The sequence below is a fragment of the Salmo salar genome, chromosome 27, assembly GCF_965601325.2.
Source record: "Salmo salar chromosome 27, fSalSal1, whole genome shotgun sequence".
Lineage (NCBI taxonomy): Eukaryota > Metazoa > Chordata > Actinopteri > Salmoniformes > Salmonidae > Salmo > Salmo salar.
Window position 1 is genome coordinate 5,343,074 of NC_138317.1, and position 19,232 is coordinate 5,362,305.

At 43.0% G+C, this 19,232-nt stretch overlaps 1 protein-coding gene across 2 annotated transcripts in view; it reads left to right on the plus strand.

Moving 5' to 3' along the window:
- ints8 (integrator complex subunit 8) overlaps positions 1-18,955 on the plus strand; it is a 29,046-nt gene extending 10,091 nt beyond the window's left edge. Inside the window, exons 10-27 of one of the 2 annotated variants that reach the window (XM_014176826.3) lie at positions 3,591-3,691; positions 3,914-4,055; positions 4,215-4,285; positions 4,478-4,653; positions 9,412-9,542; positions 9,666-9,776; positions 10,067-10,271; positions 12,528-12,649; positions 12,921-13,105; positions 13,307-13,400; positions 13,487-13,548; positions 13,727-13,845; positions 17,041-17,144; positions 17,311-17,361; positions 17,475-17,548; positions 17,659-17,723; positions 17,816-17,859; positions 18,030-18,220. In XM_014176826.3, coding sequence (XP_014032301.1) covers positions 3,591-3,691; positions 3,914-4,055; positions 4,215-4,285; positions 4,478-4,653; positions 9,412-9,542; positions 9,666-9,776; positions 10,067-10,271; positions 12,528-12,649; positions 12,921-13,105; positions 13,307-13,400; positions 13,487-13,548; positions 13,727-13,845; positions 17,041-17,144; positions 17,311-17,361; positions 17,475-17,548; positions 17,659-17,723; positions 17,816-17,859; positions 18,030-18,146 — 1,974 coding nt within the window. In that variant the 3' untranslated portion in view covers positions 18,147-18,220. 2 annotated transcript variants of the gene reach the window in all.
- Positions 18,956-19,232: the final 277 nt, after the last annotated feature.

The window sequence follows — 19,232 nt, forward strand, 5'->3', positions numbered from 1 at the left end:
TTTAAAATGTTTTTTACATCGTAAATACTCAACACTTAATTCTCTTGATAGGGGTGTTTGAAAAACTTTGCACAGAATATTGTTTAGACCCTTCAGAATAGCGCGAACTGGCTCTTACCAGAATAGAAGGAGTGGGAGGTCCTGGTGCACAACTGATTGAATTTAAATTTAATTTAACTGATTAAATTAACATAATGCCCACTAAAATAAATGACATTGTCCATAACACGAGGTGGTTAATCCATACATGTACATAGCTAAATGTATGGAGAAACATTGTGGGAGGAATAAACCTCCACTGAAACGCATATATCCCAAAGTATGTGATCCTCATTAATATTGTACATCAGTCATTGTATAAGGGATATATTGGGAGATCAGCTAAATCTCTGGGAGTTTAAGTATGTCACAATTAAAATGTTTTTCATACACTACCGGTGAACACCTACTCATTCAAGGGTTTTTCTTTATTTTTACTATTTTCTGCATTGTAGAATAATATTGAAGACATCAAAACTATGAAATAACACATATGGAATCATGTAGTAACCAAAAAAGTGTTAAACAAATCAAATGTATATTTTTGATGACAGCTTTGCACAATCTTGGCATTCTCTCAACCAGCTTCATGAGGTAGTCACCTGGAATGCATTTCAATTAACAGGTGTGCCTTGTTAAAAGTTCATTTGTGGAATTTCTTTCCTTCATGCGTTTCAGCCAATCAGTTGTGTTGTGACAAGGTAGGGGTGGTATACGGAAGATAGCCCTATTTGGTAAAAGACCAAGTCCATATTATGGCAAGAACAGTTCAAAGAAATAAAGACAAACGACCATTACTTTAAGACATGAAGGTCAGTCAATATGGAAAATTTCAAGAACTTTGAACGTTTCTTCAAGTGCAGTCGCAAACACCATCAAGCACTATGATGAAACTGTCTCTCATGAGGAAAGGAAGACTCAGCGTTACCTCTGCTGCAGAGGATAAGTTCATTAGAGTTACCAGCCTTACCAGCCAAATTGCAGCCCAAATAAATGCTTCAGAGTTCAAGACAGACACATCTCAACATCAACTGTTAAAAGGAGACTATGTGAATCACACCTTCATGGTCTAATTGCTGCAAAGAAACTACTAAAGAACACCAATAAGAAGAGACTTGCTTGGGCCAAGAAACACGAGCAATGGACATTAGACCAGTGGAAATTTGTCCTTTGGTCTGAGTCCAAATTGGACATTTTTGGTTCCAACCACCGTGTCTTTGTAAGATGCGGTGTGGGTGAACGGATGATCTCCGCATGTGTATTTCCCACCGTAAAGAATGGAGGAGGAAGTGTTGGGGTACTTTGCTGGTGACACTGTCTGTGATTTATTTAGAATTCAAGACACACTTAACCAGCATAGTTAACTGCAGCGATACGCCATCCTATCTGGTTTGGGCTTAGTGGGACTATCATTTATTTTTCAACAGGACAATGATCTAACACCTCTAGGCTGTATAAGGGCTATTTGACCAAGAAGGAGAGTGATGGAGTGCTGCATCAGATGACCTGGCCTCCAACCTCAACCAAATTGAGTTGGTTTGGGATGAGTCGGACTGCAGAGTGAAGGAAAAGCAGCCAACAAGTGCTCAGCATATGTGGGAATTCCTTCAAGACTGTTGGAAAAGCATTCCAGGTGTAGCTGGTTTTGATATTTTATTAGGATCCCCATCAGCTGTTGCAAAAGCAGCAGCTTCTCTTCCTGGGGTCCACACAAAACATGAAACACAATACAGAATGACATAATACAGAACATCAATTCACAAGAACAGCTCATGGACAGAACTACATAAAAAAATGTAAAAGGCACACGTAGCCTACATATCAATGCATACACACAAACTATCTAGGTCAAATAGGGGAGAGAATGGCCTTTTTTTTTTTAGCACTTTTGGTTACTACATCAAATCAAATTTATTTTTATATAGCCCTTCGTACATCAGCTGATATTCTCAAAGTGCTGTACAGAAACCCAGCCTAAAACCCCAAACAGCAAGCAAAGCATGTGAAAGAAGCACGGTGGCTAGGAAAAACTCCCTAGGAAAAACTCCCTAGAAAGGCCAAAAACCTAGGAAGAAACCTAGAGAGGAACCAGGCTATGAGGGGTGGCCAGTCCTCTTCTGGCTGTGCAGGGTGGATATTATAACAGAACATAGTCAAGATGTTAAAATGTTCATAAATGACCAGCATGGTCAAATAATAATAATCATAGTAGTTGTCGAGGGTGCAACAAGCACGTCCGGTGAACAGGTCAGGGTTCCATAGCCGCAGGCAGAACAGTTGAAACTGGAGCAGCAGCACGGCCAGGTGGACTGGGGACAGTAAGGAGTCATCATACCAGGTAGTCCTGAGGCATGGTCCTAGGGCTCAGGTCCTCCGAGAGAAAGACAGAAAGAGAGAATTAGAGAGAGCATATTTAAATAACACATGATTCAATGTGTTATTTCATAGTTTTGATGTCTTCACTATTATTCTACAATGTACAAAATAGTAAAAATAAAGGAACCCTTGAATGAGCAGGTGTTCTAAACCTTTTGACCGGTAGTAGATATCTACCTATAGAAGGGAACCATAGGAGCGCTAAGCAGAACTCATGATTATTACAGTTTCCTGTTTCCTATTGCTCGTTCATGTACAATGAGGACAGTCAATGCTTTCTGAAGGCTATGCAGGAATTTCTGAGCCTCATCAGGAGTGTTGAATAGGAGCTGTCGATTTGTTGTGGGACACTTTAAGCTTAGCAGGATACAGTAGAAAGTTCGGTATAGCTCTTTCTCAGGCTTTGCATTAGCGACCCAGCTGCTTTGTATGCATCCATGAAGGCCATTTTGTAGGTGTATATATATAGCGGAGCATCCTGAAGATCAATGTTCTCGGTTGGTTGTTACCGCCGGGTTTTAGTTCAGCGACGTGCGCGTTCCAGTTCAATCACCCCACGGGATGACAGTCTGGGGAGCCACAGGCGTAAGGATGAGCTGCATGAATAATCTTCCATCTCGGCTAAATGATTCGTCATGCCATAGGAGTTATCTGCGTAGGTACTGATTTCATCAGTGTTGTGTTTACATTGTATTGTCTGTGTGGGATGATTTTGTTGCGACAGCCTAGTTTACCTTTTGTGTTTTTCAGTCTGAAGTTGGATGAATTTCATCTTGAATAATTCCATGTCTGTGAAGATGGAATTGACTGTGACACTGGTAGATATTATGTCAGTATGCATTTCAAGTAAAGAGTATTTTAGATCACCACGCTGTCCCAAAATAAGGAAGAGTTGAGATAAAACCGACTCATCCATGCCGGGAAGGTGAACGCCTTCTGCAAGCGACATCCTCTTTCTTATCTTCTTGATTTGTAGACTTGGTAGTCAGGTCCAACATATCAATTTTTCGGTGTTTCAGTGTTCATCCTTTTTCTCGATTAGTTAAGAGATGTTCAAAAGTATGATAAAAATGCCATTTTAAAAGTTTGCACCAGCATGAGCAAAACTGCTATGCCACCATCTTGCTCAGTAACCGGAAGTCTTTGAAGTAATTGAAGCCTCTTCTTTTCCTCAGGCTCTTGTAGAGGCTTTCATCAAAGACAATGTGTCCCTCAGCTTGCCCAACCACCTCAGACAGTCTGTCCTGAGGGAGTTTTTGCACAAAGTCCAGCAAGGGTGAGAACACTTGGTGGTTAAAGCATTCAACCCAGAATAAAAATGGTATCTTTGAAATGTACTATACACCACTTCACTGTTTTAGGCGTAAATATTTTTCTTAGAACCAAATGTATTAAAATGAGGCACATCAGTCTTGATTGCTTGCAAGCAGTCCCATCTTTAAGACGTTTAAATACTTGCCGGTGTTATGTTAATGCTCTGTTTACATGATGTACACAGGGAGAGGGGCCTGGACGAAGTGTGTCACAAGCTTTGTGTGTGCAACGCTGTTCGAGACGCCCTGCAAGGGGAGGTCCTCAGTGTGCGTTTTCAGCAGCTGCTCCACAAGCCAAGAAAACATGTGGTGGACTTTATGCTAGAGGTAGAACTACAAACTCATAGCCTGATTAAACCACAATAAAGGCTGTGCTCACCGTTGTTTCAGTCTGGTTTAACCAGGCTAACAAACCCACTCTTCTCAATGAATTGAATTTCTATGTATAAACACTAATCTACATTCAAACGGTGTTTCCTCTTACAGGTATGCACAAGGTCGTTAGACAAGGACCGTTCATCAGAGACCTCCAAGAGGAAGATGGTTATTTTTCTAAAGTGCGTAGGATTGAGTTAACTTAGATTTGAGGCATTTTGTAAGCTTGTAATAACTGCAGATCTAATGTGTTGGTGTAGCCTGTTGATGGTGAGCAGTATGCCAAATGCTGATACCTGTCCTGACATTTGATGCTTCCCCATCATAGACATGTATTAATATCTTTCTACATCATTGTCCCCACTCCCATGCAGAACCCTGTGTGAGAGCTTGGCAGAGCCCCACCTGGTGTTCGTGGTAACCGCCCATAAGCTGTTCACGGAGCTGCTGAAGGAGGAGGATAGGAAGATCCTGGTGGAGCAGATGAGGAAGAGGTCAGCCACGGTCAACCTCTGTGCCAAGCCTCTGCCCTCCTTCTATGACATCCCAGGTATGCTGCTAAACTCAGCAAAAAAATAAACATCCTCTCACTGTCAACTGCGTTTATTTTCATCAAACTTAACAAATATATGTATGAACATAAGATTCAACAATTGATACATAAACTGAACAAGTTCCACAGACATGTGACTAACAGAAATTGAATAAGGTGTCCATGAACGAAGGGGGGGGGGTCAAAGTAACAGTCAGTATCTGGTGTGGCCACCAGCTGCATTAAGTACTGCAGTGCATCTCCTCCTCATGGACTGCACCAGATTTGCCAGTTCTTGCTGTGAGATGTTACCCCACTCTTCCACCAAGGCACCTGCAAGTTCCCGGACATTTCTGGGGGGAATGGCCCTCACCCTCCGATCCAACAGGTCCCAGACGTGCATAATGGGATTGAGATCCAGGCTCTTCACTAGCCATGGCAGAACACTGACATTCCTGTCTTGCAGGAAATCACGCACAGCACGAGCAGTATGGCTGGTGGCATTGTCATGCTGGAGGGTCATGTCAGGATGAGCCTGCAGGAAGGGTACCACATGAGGGAGGAGGATGTCTTCCCTGTAACCCACAGCGTTGAGATTGCCTGCAATGACAACAAGCTCAGTCCGATGATGCTGTGACACACCGCCCCAGACATCACAGACCCTCCACCTCTAAATCGATCCTTCTCCAGAGTACAGGCCTCGGTGTAACGCTCATTCCTTCAACGATAAACTCGAATCCGACCATCACCCCTGGTGAGACAAAACGGCCACTCGTCAGTGAAGAGCACTTTTTGCCAGTCCTGTCTGGTCCAGCGACGGTGGGTTTGTGCCCATAGGCGACATTGTTGCCGGTGATGTCTGGTGAGGACCTGCCTTACAACAGGCCTGCAAGCCCTCAGTCCAGCCTCTCTCAGCCTATTGCGGACAGTCTGAGCACTGATGCAGGGATTGTGCGTTCCTGGTGTAACTCGGGCAGTTGTTGCCATCCTATACATGTCCCGCAGGTGTGATGTTCGGATGTACCGATCCTGTGCAGGTGTTGTTACACGTGGTCTGCCACTGCGAGGATGATCAGCTGTCCGTCCTGTCTCCCTGTAGCGCTGTCTTAGGCGTCTAACAGTACGGACATTGCAATTTATTGCCCTGGCCACATCTGCAGTCCTCATGCCTCCTTGCAGCTTGCCTATGGCACGTTCACGCAGATGAGCAGGAACCCTGGGCATCTTTCTTTTGGTGTTTTTCAGTCAGTAGAAAGACCTCCTTAGTGTCTTAAGTTTTCATTACTGTGACCTTAAATGCCTACCGTCTGTAAGCTGGTACTGTCTTAACGACCGTTCCACAGGTGCATGTTCATTTAATTTTTTATGGTTTATTGAACAAGCATGTGAACAGTGTTTAAACTCTTTACAATGAAGCTCTGTGAAGTTATTTGGATTTTTATGAATTACAGTTGAAGTCGGATGTTTACATTCACCTTAGCCAAATACATTTAAACTCAGTTTTTCACAATTCCTGACATTTAATCCTAGTAAAAAATTCCCTGTCTTAGGTCAGTTAGGATCACCACTTTATTTTAAGAATGTGAAATGTCAGAATAATAGTAGAGAGAGTGATTTATTTCAGCTTTTATTTCTTTCATCACATTCCCAGTGGGTCAGAAGTTTACATTCACTCAATTAGTATTTGGTAGCATTGCCTTTAAATACTTTAATTTGGGTCAAACATTTCGGGTAGCCTTCCAGAAGCTTCCCTCAATAAGTTTGGTGAATTTTGGCCCATTCCTCCTGACAGAGCTTGTGTAACTGAATCAGGTTTGTAGGCCTCCTTGCTCGCACACACTCTTTCAGTTCTGCCCACAAATGTTCTATAGGATTGAGGTCAGGGCTTTGTGATGGTCACTCCAATACCTTGACTTTGTTGTTCTTAAGCCATTTTGCCACAACTTTAGAAGTATTCTTGGGGTCATTGTCCATTTGGAAGACCAATTTGCAACCAAGCTGTATTTTCCTAACTGATGTCTTGAGATGTTGCTTCAATATATCCACATAATTTTCCTGCCTCATGATTCCACCTATTTTGAAGTGTACCAGTCCCTCCTGCAGCAAAGCACCCCCACAACATGATGCTGCCACCCCATGCTTCACAGTTGAGATGGTGTTCTAAGGCTTGCAAGCCTCCCCCTTTTTCCTCCAAACATAAGGATGGTCATTATGGCCAAACAGTTCTATTTTTGTTTCATCAGACCAGAGGACATTTCCCCCAAAAGTACGATCTTTGTCCCCATGTGCAGTTGCAAATCGTAGTCTGGCTTTTATATGGTGGTATTGGAGCGGTGGCTTCTTCCTTGCTGAACGGCCTTTCATGTTATGTCGATATAGGACTCGTTTTACTGTGGATGTAGATACTTTTGTACCTGTTTCCTCCAGCAAGGTTATTTGCTGTTGTTCTGGGATTGATTTGCACTTTTCGCACCAAAGTACGTTCATCTCTAGGAGACAAAATACATCGCCTTCCTGAGAGGTATGACGGGTGCATGGTCTCATGGTGTTTGTACTTGCGTACTATTGTTTGTATAGATGAACCAGATTTGTGGAGGTCTTGGCTGATTTTCTTTAGATTTTCTCATGATGTCAAGCAAAGAGGCACTGAGTTTGAAGGTAGGCCTTGAAATACATCCACAGGTACACCTCTAATTTTAGATTTTCTTTATTTTACCTTTTTTAACTCGGCAAGTCAGTTAAGAACAAATTCTTATTTTCAATGTGGGTTTACTGCCTTTTTCAGTGGCAGAACGACAGATTTGTACCTTGTCAGCTCGGGGATTCGAACTTGCAACCTTTCGGTTACTAGCCCAACACTCTAACCCCTAGCCAACAGCCAATGGCATCGCACGGCGCGAAATACAAAACCAACTAAAATACCACAATTCAATTTTCTCAAACAATCAACTATTTTACACCATTTTAAAGAAAAGACTCTCGTTAATCTAACCACATTGTCCGATTTCAAAAAAGGCTAGCATGTGATGTTCAGAACTAGCATACCCACCGAAAACTTCCGGTGAATTTACTAAATTACTCATGATAAACGTTGACAAAATACATAACAATTATTTTAAGAATTATAGATACAGAACTCCTTTATGCAAACGCTATGTCAGATTTTAAAATAGCTTTTCGGCAAAAGCACATTTTGCAATATTCTGAGTACATAGCTCGGCCATCACAGGCTAGCTAATTTACATTTACATTACATTTAAGTCATTTAGCAGACGCTCTTATCCAGAGCGACTTACAAAATGGTGCATTCACCTTATGATATCCAGTGGAACAACCACTTTACAATAGTGCATCTAAATCTTTTAAGGGGGGGGGGGGGTTAGAAGGGTGAGGATTACTTTATCCTATCCTAGGTATTCCTTAAAGAGGTGGGGTTTCAGGTGTCTCCGGAAGGTGGTGATTGACTCCGCTGTCCTGGCGTCGTGAGGGAGCTTGTTCCACCATTGGGGTGCCAGAGCAGCGAACAGTTTTGACTGGAATTTTGAGTTTGACACCCACCAAGTTTGGGGCTCACTAAACTCAGAATTATTATTAGAAAAATTGGATTACCTTTGCTGTTCTTCGTCAGAATGCACTCCCAGGACTTCTACTTCAACAACAAATGTTGTTTTGGTTCCAAATAATCCATAGTTATATTGAAATACCTCCGTTTTGTTTGTGCGTTCAGGTCACTATCCGAAGGGTGACGCGCGAGCGCATTTCGTGACAAAAAAATGCAAAATATTCCATTACCGTACTTAGAAGCATGTCAAATGCTGTTTAAAATCAGTTTTTATGCTATTTTTCTTGTAAAATAGCGATAATATTCCAACCGGGCAACGTTGTTTTCATTCAAAGGCTGAAAGAAAAAAATGGAGAAGTCTCATGAACGCGCATCTCAGTCTCACTGTCCCCAGGCTGACCACTTACAAACTCTGCTGCTGTACTTTGCCCAGAGACAGCAGACACCCCATTCCACTTTCTGGTGGCTTTAGAGAGCCAATGGAAGCCTTAGAAAGTGTCACGTTACAGCACAGATGCTGTAATGTCGATAGAGATGCAACAGAAGGACAACAAATTGTCAGACAGGGCACTTCCTGTATGGAATCTTCTCAGGTTTTGGCCTGCCATATGAGTTCTGTTATACTCACAGACACCATTCAAACAGTTTTAGAAACTTTAGTGTTTTCTATCCAAATCTACTAATTATATGCATATTCTAGTTTCTGGGCAGGAGTAGTAACCAGATTAAATCGGGTACGTTTTTTTATCCGGCCGTGAAAATACTGCCCCCTATCCCAAAGAAGTTAACAAGAAATGTGTGGAGTGGTTGAAAAACTAGTTTTAATGACTCCAACCTAATTGTATGTAAACTTCCAACTTCAACTATCTTTGAAAGACAGGGTACTGAAAAAGGGATGTTTCTTTTTTTGTGGAGTTTATATTTGCACTGCTCTCTGGCTAAACACAGGTGCCACACAACATCACTTCGGCAAGTATTCAGAGCTCTGTATGGCAGGGGTGGAGAAGTAGGGGCCAGTATGTGGGTTCTTAGGTGATTTAGTAGATGACTTATTTATCATACCTCTTGTCTGTCTTGCATGGAAAGTTTGCCCTCTTGTTTAATCTAAAGCTCCCATCAAGGAGTGATGCAGTCTTCTTTCCCATGTATTATGTTTTGGATGTGCATATCCCTCTGATCCTGTGCTTGTCCTTCTGTTCCCTGTTGCTCCCCAGCTGCGGCCAGTGTCAACATTGGACAGCTGGAGCAGCAGCTCATCCTCTGCCTGGATGCCCGCCGCATCCGGCAGATCCTAATTGAGCTGCACAGCATGGCCGAACGACCCTTCTGGCGGGTTAACAACAAGGTCAGGGTTCAAAGGTCACCACAGCTGGACACAGACTGCTTCTACAGCACCTATTCTTTTAAATGTTAGCAGTGATTTTGTTAGAATGATACTTGCCTGAAACTTTATTCCTTGTACCTACAGTGGGAAGTACCTCCAGATTACATCAATGTGATACTCAACATCAAAGACAACCTGACCAAGGATCTGGTGTACATCCTCATGGCCAAAGGGCTTCACTGCATCACTGTAAAGGTCAATCCCTTTCATATTCTCCATTAAAATCATGAGGATTATGGAATATGAAGTTCATGGGTCAACACAATGTTACTGTTGGTTGATAGAAGATGGGATGTATTCCTTGTCAACCAACCATGATTTTGTAGTACTTGTAGTTCCGGTTTCCCAGACACAGATTAGGCCTAACCCTGGACTAAGAAATGCTTTCTGATTTTTAGTCCAGGAATAGGCTTAATCTGTCTGGGGAAACCAGCCCATAAAGAACTTGGGTTGATCTCATCTTTGTAATGTTGTTGGTATACCAGGACTTTGCCCACACGCGGCAGCTCTTCTCAGCCTGTCTGGAGCTGGTGACTGAGTTCTCTCCTAAGCTAAGGCAGGTGATGCTAAACGAGATGCTGCTTCTGGAGGTGCGGGCCCACGAGACCGGGGTGGCTGAGGGTAGCAATGTCAGACCCCCACCCGACCTGGTCAGCAGGGTGCGAGGCTACCTGGAGATGAGGATACATGGTAGGTGAATGGAGAAACAGTCACTTTACTCATGAAACGTTCAAGGCATAAATAATGAAGCACATGGAAAGTTTGATTTCAGGCCTCAGGTCCCTCAGAGTTTTGCATATCAGTGTCTTATAATGTACAGTTGTGGCAAAATATATTGGCACCCTTGCACTTTTCTTAAATAATTCCCTATTTCTTCTCAAATAAATTGAAATAATTTCAACATTGTAGGACCAATTTTGTTTTAGTAAACTTCAGTTTAGAATTTTAATTAAAAAAATTAAGATGCATGGGTAGAATTATTGGCACCCCAGAGCTAGTACTTGGTCACACAGCTTTTGGCTGTTCACAAATGCTGCCAACAAATGCTTCCTGTAGCCATCAATGAGCTCTTCGCAGAAAACTGCTCTAATTCTTCAATGTTTGAGGAGTGCCCTCCACCAACTGCTGTTTTCAGCTTTCACCATGGGTAATGGATGCGATTCATTCTTCGCTGGCCACTCCAGAACAGTCCAATGTTTGTTCTTGAACCATTCCAGGGTGCATTTCATGTGTGTTGGGGGTTGTTGTCCTGCTGGAATACCCATAACCTACAACAGAGAAACAGGTTTTGGATCCTGGGTTGAATATTGCACTCAAAATGTTTTATAATCTGCTGATTTCATGATGTCTTGCACACATTCAAGTCACCCAGTACCAGAGACAGAAAAGCAACCTGGGTCTCCATTGAAGGTTGTGGGTCTTCAAGCAGGACAACGACCCCAAACACACACCAAAAAGCACCCAGGAATGGTTCAAGAAGAGATGCTGGACTGTTAAGTGGCCACTGACGTGTCCAGAGATGAATCACATCCAAAACCTATGGTGAGGGCCGGCCAAGTGGCGCAGAGGTCTAAGGCACTGCATCGCAGTGTTGCAGCGTCACTACAGCCTGGGGTTCGATCCCAGGGACACCCGGCCATGACTGGGTGTCCCGTAGGGCGGCGCACAATTGGCCTAGCGTCGTCCAGGTTAGGGAAGGGTTTGGCCAGGGGGCTTTACTTGGCTCATCGCGCTTTAGCGGCGACTCCAACACATTTGTGCAGCTGGCTTCCGGGTTAAGCGAGCGGGTTTTAAGAAGCGCAGGTCATGTTTCGGAGGACGCATGACTCGACCTTCGCCTCTCCCGAGCCCATTAAGGAGTTGCAGCGATGAGACAAGATCGTAATCACGAAATTGGGGAGAAAAAGAACATTTAAAAAAATATATACCGTAATTTCCGGACTATTGAGCGCACCTGAATATAAGCCGCACCCACTGAATTAAAAAAAATATATATATTATTTTGAACATAAATATAAGCCGCAGGTGCCTACCGGTATATTGAAACAAATTTACACAGGCTTTAATGAAACACGGCTTGTAACAAAAATAAATAGGCTTTAACGAAACACGGCTTGTAATAAAAAATGAGCAGTAAACAGTAGCCTACCAAGAAAGTCATTGCTCCAGACCAAGCTCCTGTGCAGCAGCTCTATTTCCTTTTCCAACAGCCAGATCAATCGCCTTCAACTTGAAAGCTGCATCATATGCATTTCTCCGTGTCTTTGCCATGATAAGGGTGACAAAATGACTACCGTAATCAGAATGATGGGAAGTTTGAGCGCGCTCGATTTAATCTAAACAGTAAACAAAAAAGTTTTGACCTTAACCCGTTCGTCAATTTCATTGGTCTAATGAAAGCTTCATGCCGCCAAAAAACTGAGCACGTCACAGAATGTTTTTTTTATTTTAATTTTATTTGAAAGTGGGAAAAATCCATATATTAGCCGCGTCATTGTTTAAGCCGCGAGGTTCAAAGCGTGGGAAAAAAGTAGCGCCTTATAGTCCGGAAATTACGGTATATAAAATGGTAATCTCAAAAAAGCAGTCGGTGTTGGGCACCCCTCAAACATTGAAGATTTAGAGTAGTTTGCTTCTTAAAGAGGGCCAAATTGCCAGTAGAAAGGAGCAGCAATCTCATTGATGGTTACAAGAAGCGTTTGTCTGCAGTTACCTTGGCCAAAGCCTGTGTGACCAAGCTCTGGGGTGCCAATAATTTTGCCCATGCCCATTCTAAACTAAAGGTTACAAAAACAAAATTGCTTCTACAATGTTGAAAATTTGAAACATTTGTATTTTTCTTAAATAAGGAATTAAGAAAAGTGGCAGTATAATTAAGAAAAGGGTGCCAATATATTTGGCCACAACTCTGTATGCCTATGGTCCGTGTGTTTCTTGCCATTCCAGATCTCCCTCTGCGCCAGATAGTAGGGGAGGAGTGTGTGGCCTTCATGTTGAACTGGAGGGAGAATGAATACCTGACACTGCAGGTGCCCCAGCAGCTGGTCATGAACAACCCCTACATCAAGGTACAAGCCTCTCAAAGACTGCACGACACCTCACTTTCTATCTGAAGAGGATATAAGATGTGTTTATCATCAGTGTTCTGTGACTGAACCGTATCATAAATACAGTTGTGACACACAAAACTACCACACTGGTTATTGCTTTGTGATATTGAGACGTATTCAATGTTACTTGTGTGCCAGTTTAGTTGTAATTGTGTTCTGCCAATCATGGTCTGTTGATAGACTCAAATCCTTTGCTCTACACCTGTGGCACACCTTTTGACCCCAATAGCTGGGTCAGCTCCTGGCCTCCACCTGTAAGGAGCTCCCGGGTCCTAAAGAGAGCCGGCGTACAGCCAAAGAGTTGTGGGAGGTGGTAGTGCAGATCTGCAGTGTGTCCAACCAGCACAAGAGAAACAGTGACGGACGTGTCAGCCTCATCAAACAGAGAGAGTCCAGTATGGGCATCCTGCAAAGGTAAACAGGCCGGTAGCCATAGTTGGTCAATGACCAAATAAGAATGGATGAAATTAACATGATTACACTCAGGTTAACTACTGTTTTATAACTACAGGTTTCTTCACCTGGCTTAGTCCTCATCAGTTTATACTGAAAATTGAGGCAGACATTAAATGTGCTAAGTCTCCTTCTTGCTGACGTTTCCCATATTATTTTTAGGAGCCGATTCATCACATTCATCAAGAAGCTTCGGGAACCACTGGTGCTGACCACCCTTATCTCACTTTTCGTGAGGTTTCATAGCATAGTGCGGGTAGGTTTGGCCACCTTCCGCACACTGGTGCAGGCTATAACAAAACATGTTCTCTCATGGTTGAACAAATTTGCATCTCTCTACAGGATGATATTGTCAATGAAGTGACAGCAGAACACCTTGCCATTTGGCCATCAACCCTGGCAAAGTATGAACATGTTTGCTTCTATATGGCTACAGAATGTGGTCCTATTTTCCATTGAGTTCCATTTTTGAGTTTCTAAAAGATAGTGTCTTCTCACCGTATGAGTTTATGAAGACTATTTACTTTGCTGCTCACTCGACAATAAGGCAACTTACTGTCTTCGATAATGTTTGTCTTCTAGCATGCAGGCTGTGGATGTGGAGGCGGTGGCTGTGACGGTTAAAGAGCTTGTGACCTACGCCCTTACACTGAACCCCAACAACCAGTCCTGGCTCATCACGCAGGCCGACATCTACTTTGGTAAGCAGCACTCAAATGGTGGTAGAGAACCTTACCAGGGGGTGTATGTATCAAGTGTCTGAGTAGTGCTGATCTGGAATCGGATCCCCTTTGTGATCTAATTCATTGTGATCTACAAGGCAAAACTTGCCCTAGATCAGCCCTCCTACTCCAAGTCACTTGATATACACTGACTGCACAAAACATTATGAGCAACTGCTCTATCAAATCAAATTTATTTGTCACATACACATGGTTAGCAGGTGTTAATGCAAGTGTAGCGAAATGCTTGTGCTTCTAGTTCCGACCATGCAGTAATATCTAACAAGTAATATAACCTAACAATTTCACAACAACTACCTTGTACACACAAGTGTAAAGGAAAGAATACGAATATGTACATAAAAATATAAATGAGTGATGGCCGAACGGCATAGGCAAGATGTAATAGATGGTATGGAGTACAGTATATACATATGAGATGAGTAATGTATGGTATGAAAACATATGAAGTGACATTGTTTAAAGTGGCTAGTGATACATTACATCAGGATGGCAAGATGCAGTAGATGGTATAGCGTACGGTATATGCATAAGAGATGAGTAATGTTGGGTAATTAAACATTATATAATATAAAGTGCCTAGTGATAAATTGATTACATCAATTTTACCATTATTAAAGTGGGTTGAGTCAGTATGTTGGCAGTAGCCACTCAATGTTAGTGATGGCTGTTTAAGTCTGATGGCCTTGAGATAGAAGCTGTTTTTCAGTCTCTCGGTTCCAGCTTTGATGCACCTGTACAGACCTCGTCTTCTGGATGATAGCGGGGTGAACAGGCAGTGGCTCGGGTGGTTGTTGTCCTTGATGATTTTTTTGGCCTTCCTGTGACATCGGGTGGTGTAGGTGTCCTGGAGGGCAGGTAGTTTGCACCCGGTGATGCGTTGTGCAGACCTCACTACCCTCTGGATAGCCTTCCGGTTATGGGCGGAAGGATGCTCTCGATTGTGCATCTGTGAAAGTTTGAGTGTCTTTGGTGACAAGCCGAATTTCTTCAGCCTCCTGAGGTTGAAGAGGCGCTGTTGCGCCTTCTTCACCACGCTGTCTGTGTGGGTGGACCATTTCAGTTTGTCCGTGATGTGTACGCCGAGGAACTTAACACTCCACTACTGTCCCGTCAATCTAGATGGGGGGGCTGCTCCCTCTGCTATCCATGGCAGACTGACCGGGTGAATACAAGTGAAAGCTATGATATCTTATTGATGTCACTTGTTAAATCCACTTCAATCAGTGTAGATGAAGGGGAGGAGACAGGTTAAAGAAGGATTTTTAAGCCTTGAGACAATTGAGACAGGGATTGTGTATGTGCTATTCAGAGGGTGAATGGGCAAGACCAAATATTTGTGCCTTTGAACAGGGTATGGTAGTAGGTGCCAGAACTGCAACGTTGCTGGGTTTTTCACACTCAACAGTTTCCCATGTGTATACACAAATGTCCACCACCCTGTGGGAAGCATTGGAGTCAACATGGGCCAGCATCCCTGTGGAACGCTTTCGACCCCTTGTAGAGTCAATGCCCAGACTAATTGAGGCTGTTCTGAGGGCAAAAAGGTTGGAGAGGGGTGCAACTCAATAGTACGAAGACGTTCTTAATGTTTTGTACACTACATATACAATGCATTCGGAAAGTATTCAGACACCTTGACTTTTCACATTTTGCTAATCAGTAATCTAAAATTGATTGAAATAGTTTCCCCCCCCTCAATCTACACACAATACCACATAATGACAAAGCGAAAACAGGTATTTAGACATTTTGGCAAATATATAATAAATAGAAATACCTTATTTACATAAGTATTCAGACCCTCTGCTATGAGACTCAAAATTGAGCTCAGGTGCATCCATTGATCATCCTTGAGATGTTTCTACAATTTGATTGGAGTCCACCTGTGGTAAATTCAATTGATTGGACATGATTTGGAAAGGCACACACCTGTCTATATAAGGTCCAACAGTTGACAGTGCATGTCAGAGCAAAAGACAGGATTGTGTCGAGGCACAGATCTGGGGAAGGGTACCAACACATTTCTGCAGCATTGAAGGTCCCCAAGAACACAGTGGCCATCAAGACTCTTCCTAGAGCTGGCCGCCCGGCCAAATTGGGTAATCGGGGGAGAAGGCCCTCGGTCAGGGAGGTGACCAAGAACCCGATGGTCACTCTGACAGAGCTCCAGAGTTCCTCTGTGGAGATGGGAGAACCTTCCAGAAGGACAACCATCTCTGCAGCATTCCACCAATCAGGCCTTTATGGTGGAGCGGCCAGATGGAAGCTGCTCCTCAGTAAAAGGCACATGACAGCCCGCTTGGAGTTTGCCAAAAGGCACCTAAAGGACTCTCAGACAATGAGAAACAAGATTCTCTGGTCTGATGAAACCAAGATTGGCCTGAATGCTAAGCGTTATGTCTGGAGGAAACCTGCGACCATCCCTACGGTGAAGCATGGTGGTGGCAGCATCATGCTGTGGGGATGTTTTTCAGCGGAAGGGAGACAAGTCAGGATCAAGGGAAAAAATAAACGGAGCAAAGTACAGAGCGATCCTTGATGAAAACCTGCTCCAGAGCACTCAGGACCTCAGATTGGGGCGAAAGTTCACCTTCCAACAGGACAACGACCCTAAGTGCATAACTAAGACAACGCAGGAGTGGCTTCGGGAAAAGTCTCTGAATGCCCTTGAGTGGCCCAGCTAGAACATCTCTGGAGAGACCTGAAAATAGCTGTGCAGCGACGCTCCCCATCCAACCTGACAGAGCTTGAGAGGATCTGCAGAGAAGGATGGGATCAACTCCCCAAATACAGCTGTGCCAAGCCTGTAGCGTCATACCCAAGAAGACTCAAGGCTGTAATCGCTGACAAAGGTGCTTCAACAAAGTACTGAGTAAAGGGTCTGAATACTTATGTAAATGTCACATTTCAGTTTTGTATTTTAATACATTTGGAACATTTTCGAAAAAAAATATTTTTGCTTTGTCATTATGGGGTATTGTGTGTAAATAGTTTTTCAAAATCCATTTTAGAATAGGGCTGTAACAAAATGTGGAAAAAGTCAAGGGGTCTGAAATACTTTCCGAATGCACTGTACAGACCCTAGAACAAGTTTAGTGGGTAGCTAGTTGTCACAGTCAAGTAATGTCCTTCTCTATTTTGTCTCCCCAGTGACCAACCAGTACTCTGCAGCGTTGCATTTCTACCTCCAGGCTGGGGCAGTGTGCTCTGACTTCTTTACCAAGGCTGTGGCTCCTGATGTCTACACTGACCAGGTCGAGAAACAGTCTGGTGTTTTCAAATGAAACTCATAGGGCTCTGGTCAAAAGTAGTGCACTATATAGGGAATAGAGTGCCATTTGGCACGCAGACTTGGTGTTTTCTTGTTTAAACACCCAAGATCACTGGATTATTTGTGACGCTGATCTATTTTCTTTGCAGGTCCTAAAGAGAATGATCAAGTGTTGTTCGATGCTGAACTGTCACACACAGGTCAGACTTCTTTCTTTCCAGAAAGTTTATAATGGTTCTTATTCAGTACGTTGATTTGAACTTTGTAAATGTTACATGTTTGAAGGCTATGATCATGTTGTCTTGCTGATTAGGTTGCAGTTCTGTGCCAGTTTCTAAGGGAGGTGGACTACATGACAGCATTCAAAGCTCTTCAAGAACAGAACAGGTATGGCAATTTATTGGGAGGGAGGGCCTTGTACACCCAGGCAACAAGATGAGATTTGGAAGGATGGCCCTGTGACTAATATAGGCCTATTTGTTCCATCTTATCATTAGTCACGATGCCATGGATTCGTTCTATGACTACATCTGGGACGTCACCATCCTTGAATATCTCACACGTATCCTTTAATCTTTAGTTATTTACTTAGGCATTATTTTAGCAGGCAAGTTTTTAAAACAATGTTTACCTCTTGACTGTGCGTGCGTGTAGACATCCACCATAAAAGGGGTGAGAGCGAGAAGAGACAAATTGCTGTAAGTAGAATCTATTTCCATTGAATACCTTAATTCGCTATGGCTTATCTAGTCTCCGTCGACAGCCATGTGTCTTTTGGAGAGCCTAGAAGCCCAATCGACTAAACCTTAGGGGTGGTTTCCCGTACAGATTAAGCTTAATCCTGGACTAAAACAGGCTCTCTCCTCAGATCAAGGCGATTGGACAGACTGAGCTGAATGCCAGTAACCCCGAGGAAGTTCTGCAGCTGGCTGCACAGAAGAGAAAGAAGAAATTCCTGCAAGCTATGGCCAAACTGTACTTTTAGATAAAACCGGACCACCAAACGTGGGGGAAAAATGTTTTCAAATAAATAGTTAGCAGTTCATATTTTGTACTCAATACCTGTAAGCAGTTTTATTCCCTGTGTTCAGAGATGGTAATCCCCTGAGGTACACAATGGCCTGGTTTAACAAACAGCACCACTTTAATAAGTTACATTAGCCTTTCAGAAGTGTTCAAGTTAACAGATTTTACCTCTGGTTGCATAAACAAGAAAATACTCAGTGGCCAGTTTTAGGTACACCACCCCGTTCACGAAAATGGTTCACTCTGTGGCTTGCTATAAGGCAGGCAGACACAGGCACTCAATTACTGTTCAATTGAATATTAGTGGGCAAAATAATTGGCCTGGGCATGGTATGATCGTCGGTTCCAGTATCTCAGAAACGGACGGCCTCCTGGGCTTTTCACGCACGACAGTGGCTAGGGTTTACAGAGAATGGTGTGACAAACAAAAAAATCCAGTTAGCGGCAGTCTTGTGCGCAAAAACAGCCCGATGACAGGTCAAAGGAGATTTCAGGCGGCAAAGGGGGCGGGTCCGAGCTGGTACTAGATTGGTGTACCTAATAAACTGGCCTCTGAGTACATGTAGTTAATGCCATACTCTGCAATTGATTTACATACAGGAATAGAATCTTCCAGAAATATATAATTCAGAAAACTCATCAATGTAACCTCACATTTTAATGTTCTGGTATACTAATCAGTGGATTAAAAAAAATAAAAAAAATAGAGTAAGTTAAAGATCAATCTAAGCACAAGTACCACAGGCCAATAAACCCATAATACGTTGAGGTAATTTGTCCGCATTACTGAACGTCAGTACGACGGTCTTCATTCAAACCATAACATTAAAATAAATAAAAATTAACCATATGAAATACAATTGCTCCTTTGCAAAAATGTTCATTAAATGAGCTGGACATCCAGCTCAGACAAAACAGCCTGGTCTTGGGCCCCTTGGTGGAAAGCAGACTGGTCATTCCTTTGGTCCCTAATAATCAACCACAAACCATGTCCTGTATTTGCCTATTAGAATATGACAGAGCCAGCTCTTTGCTGTTATCTTCC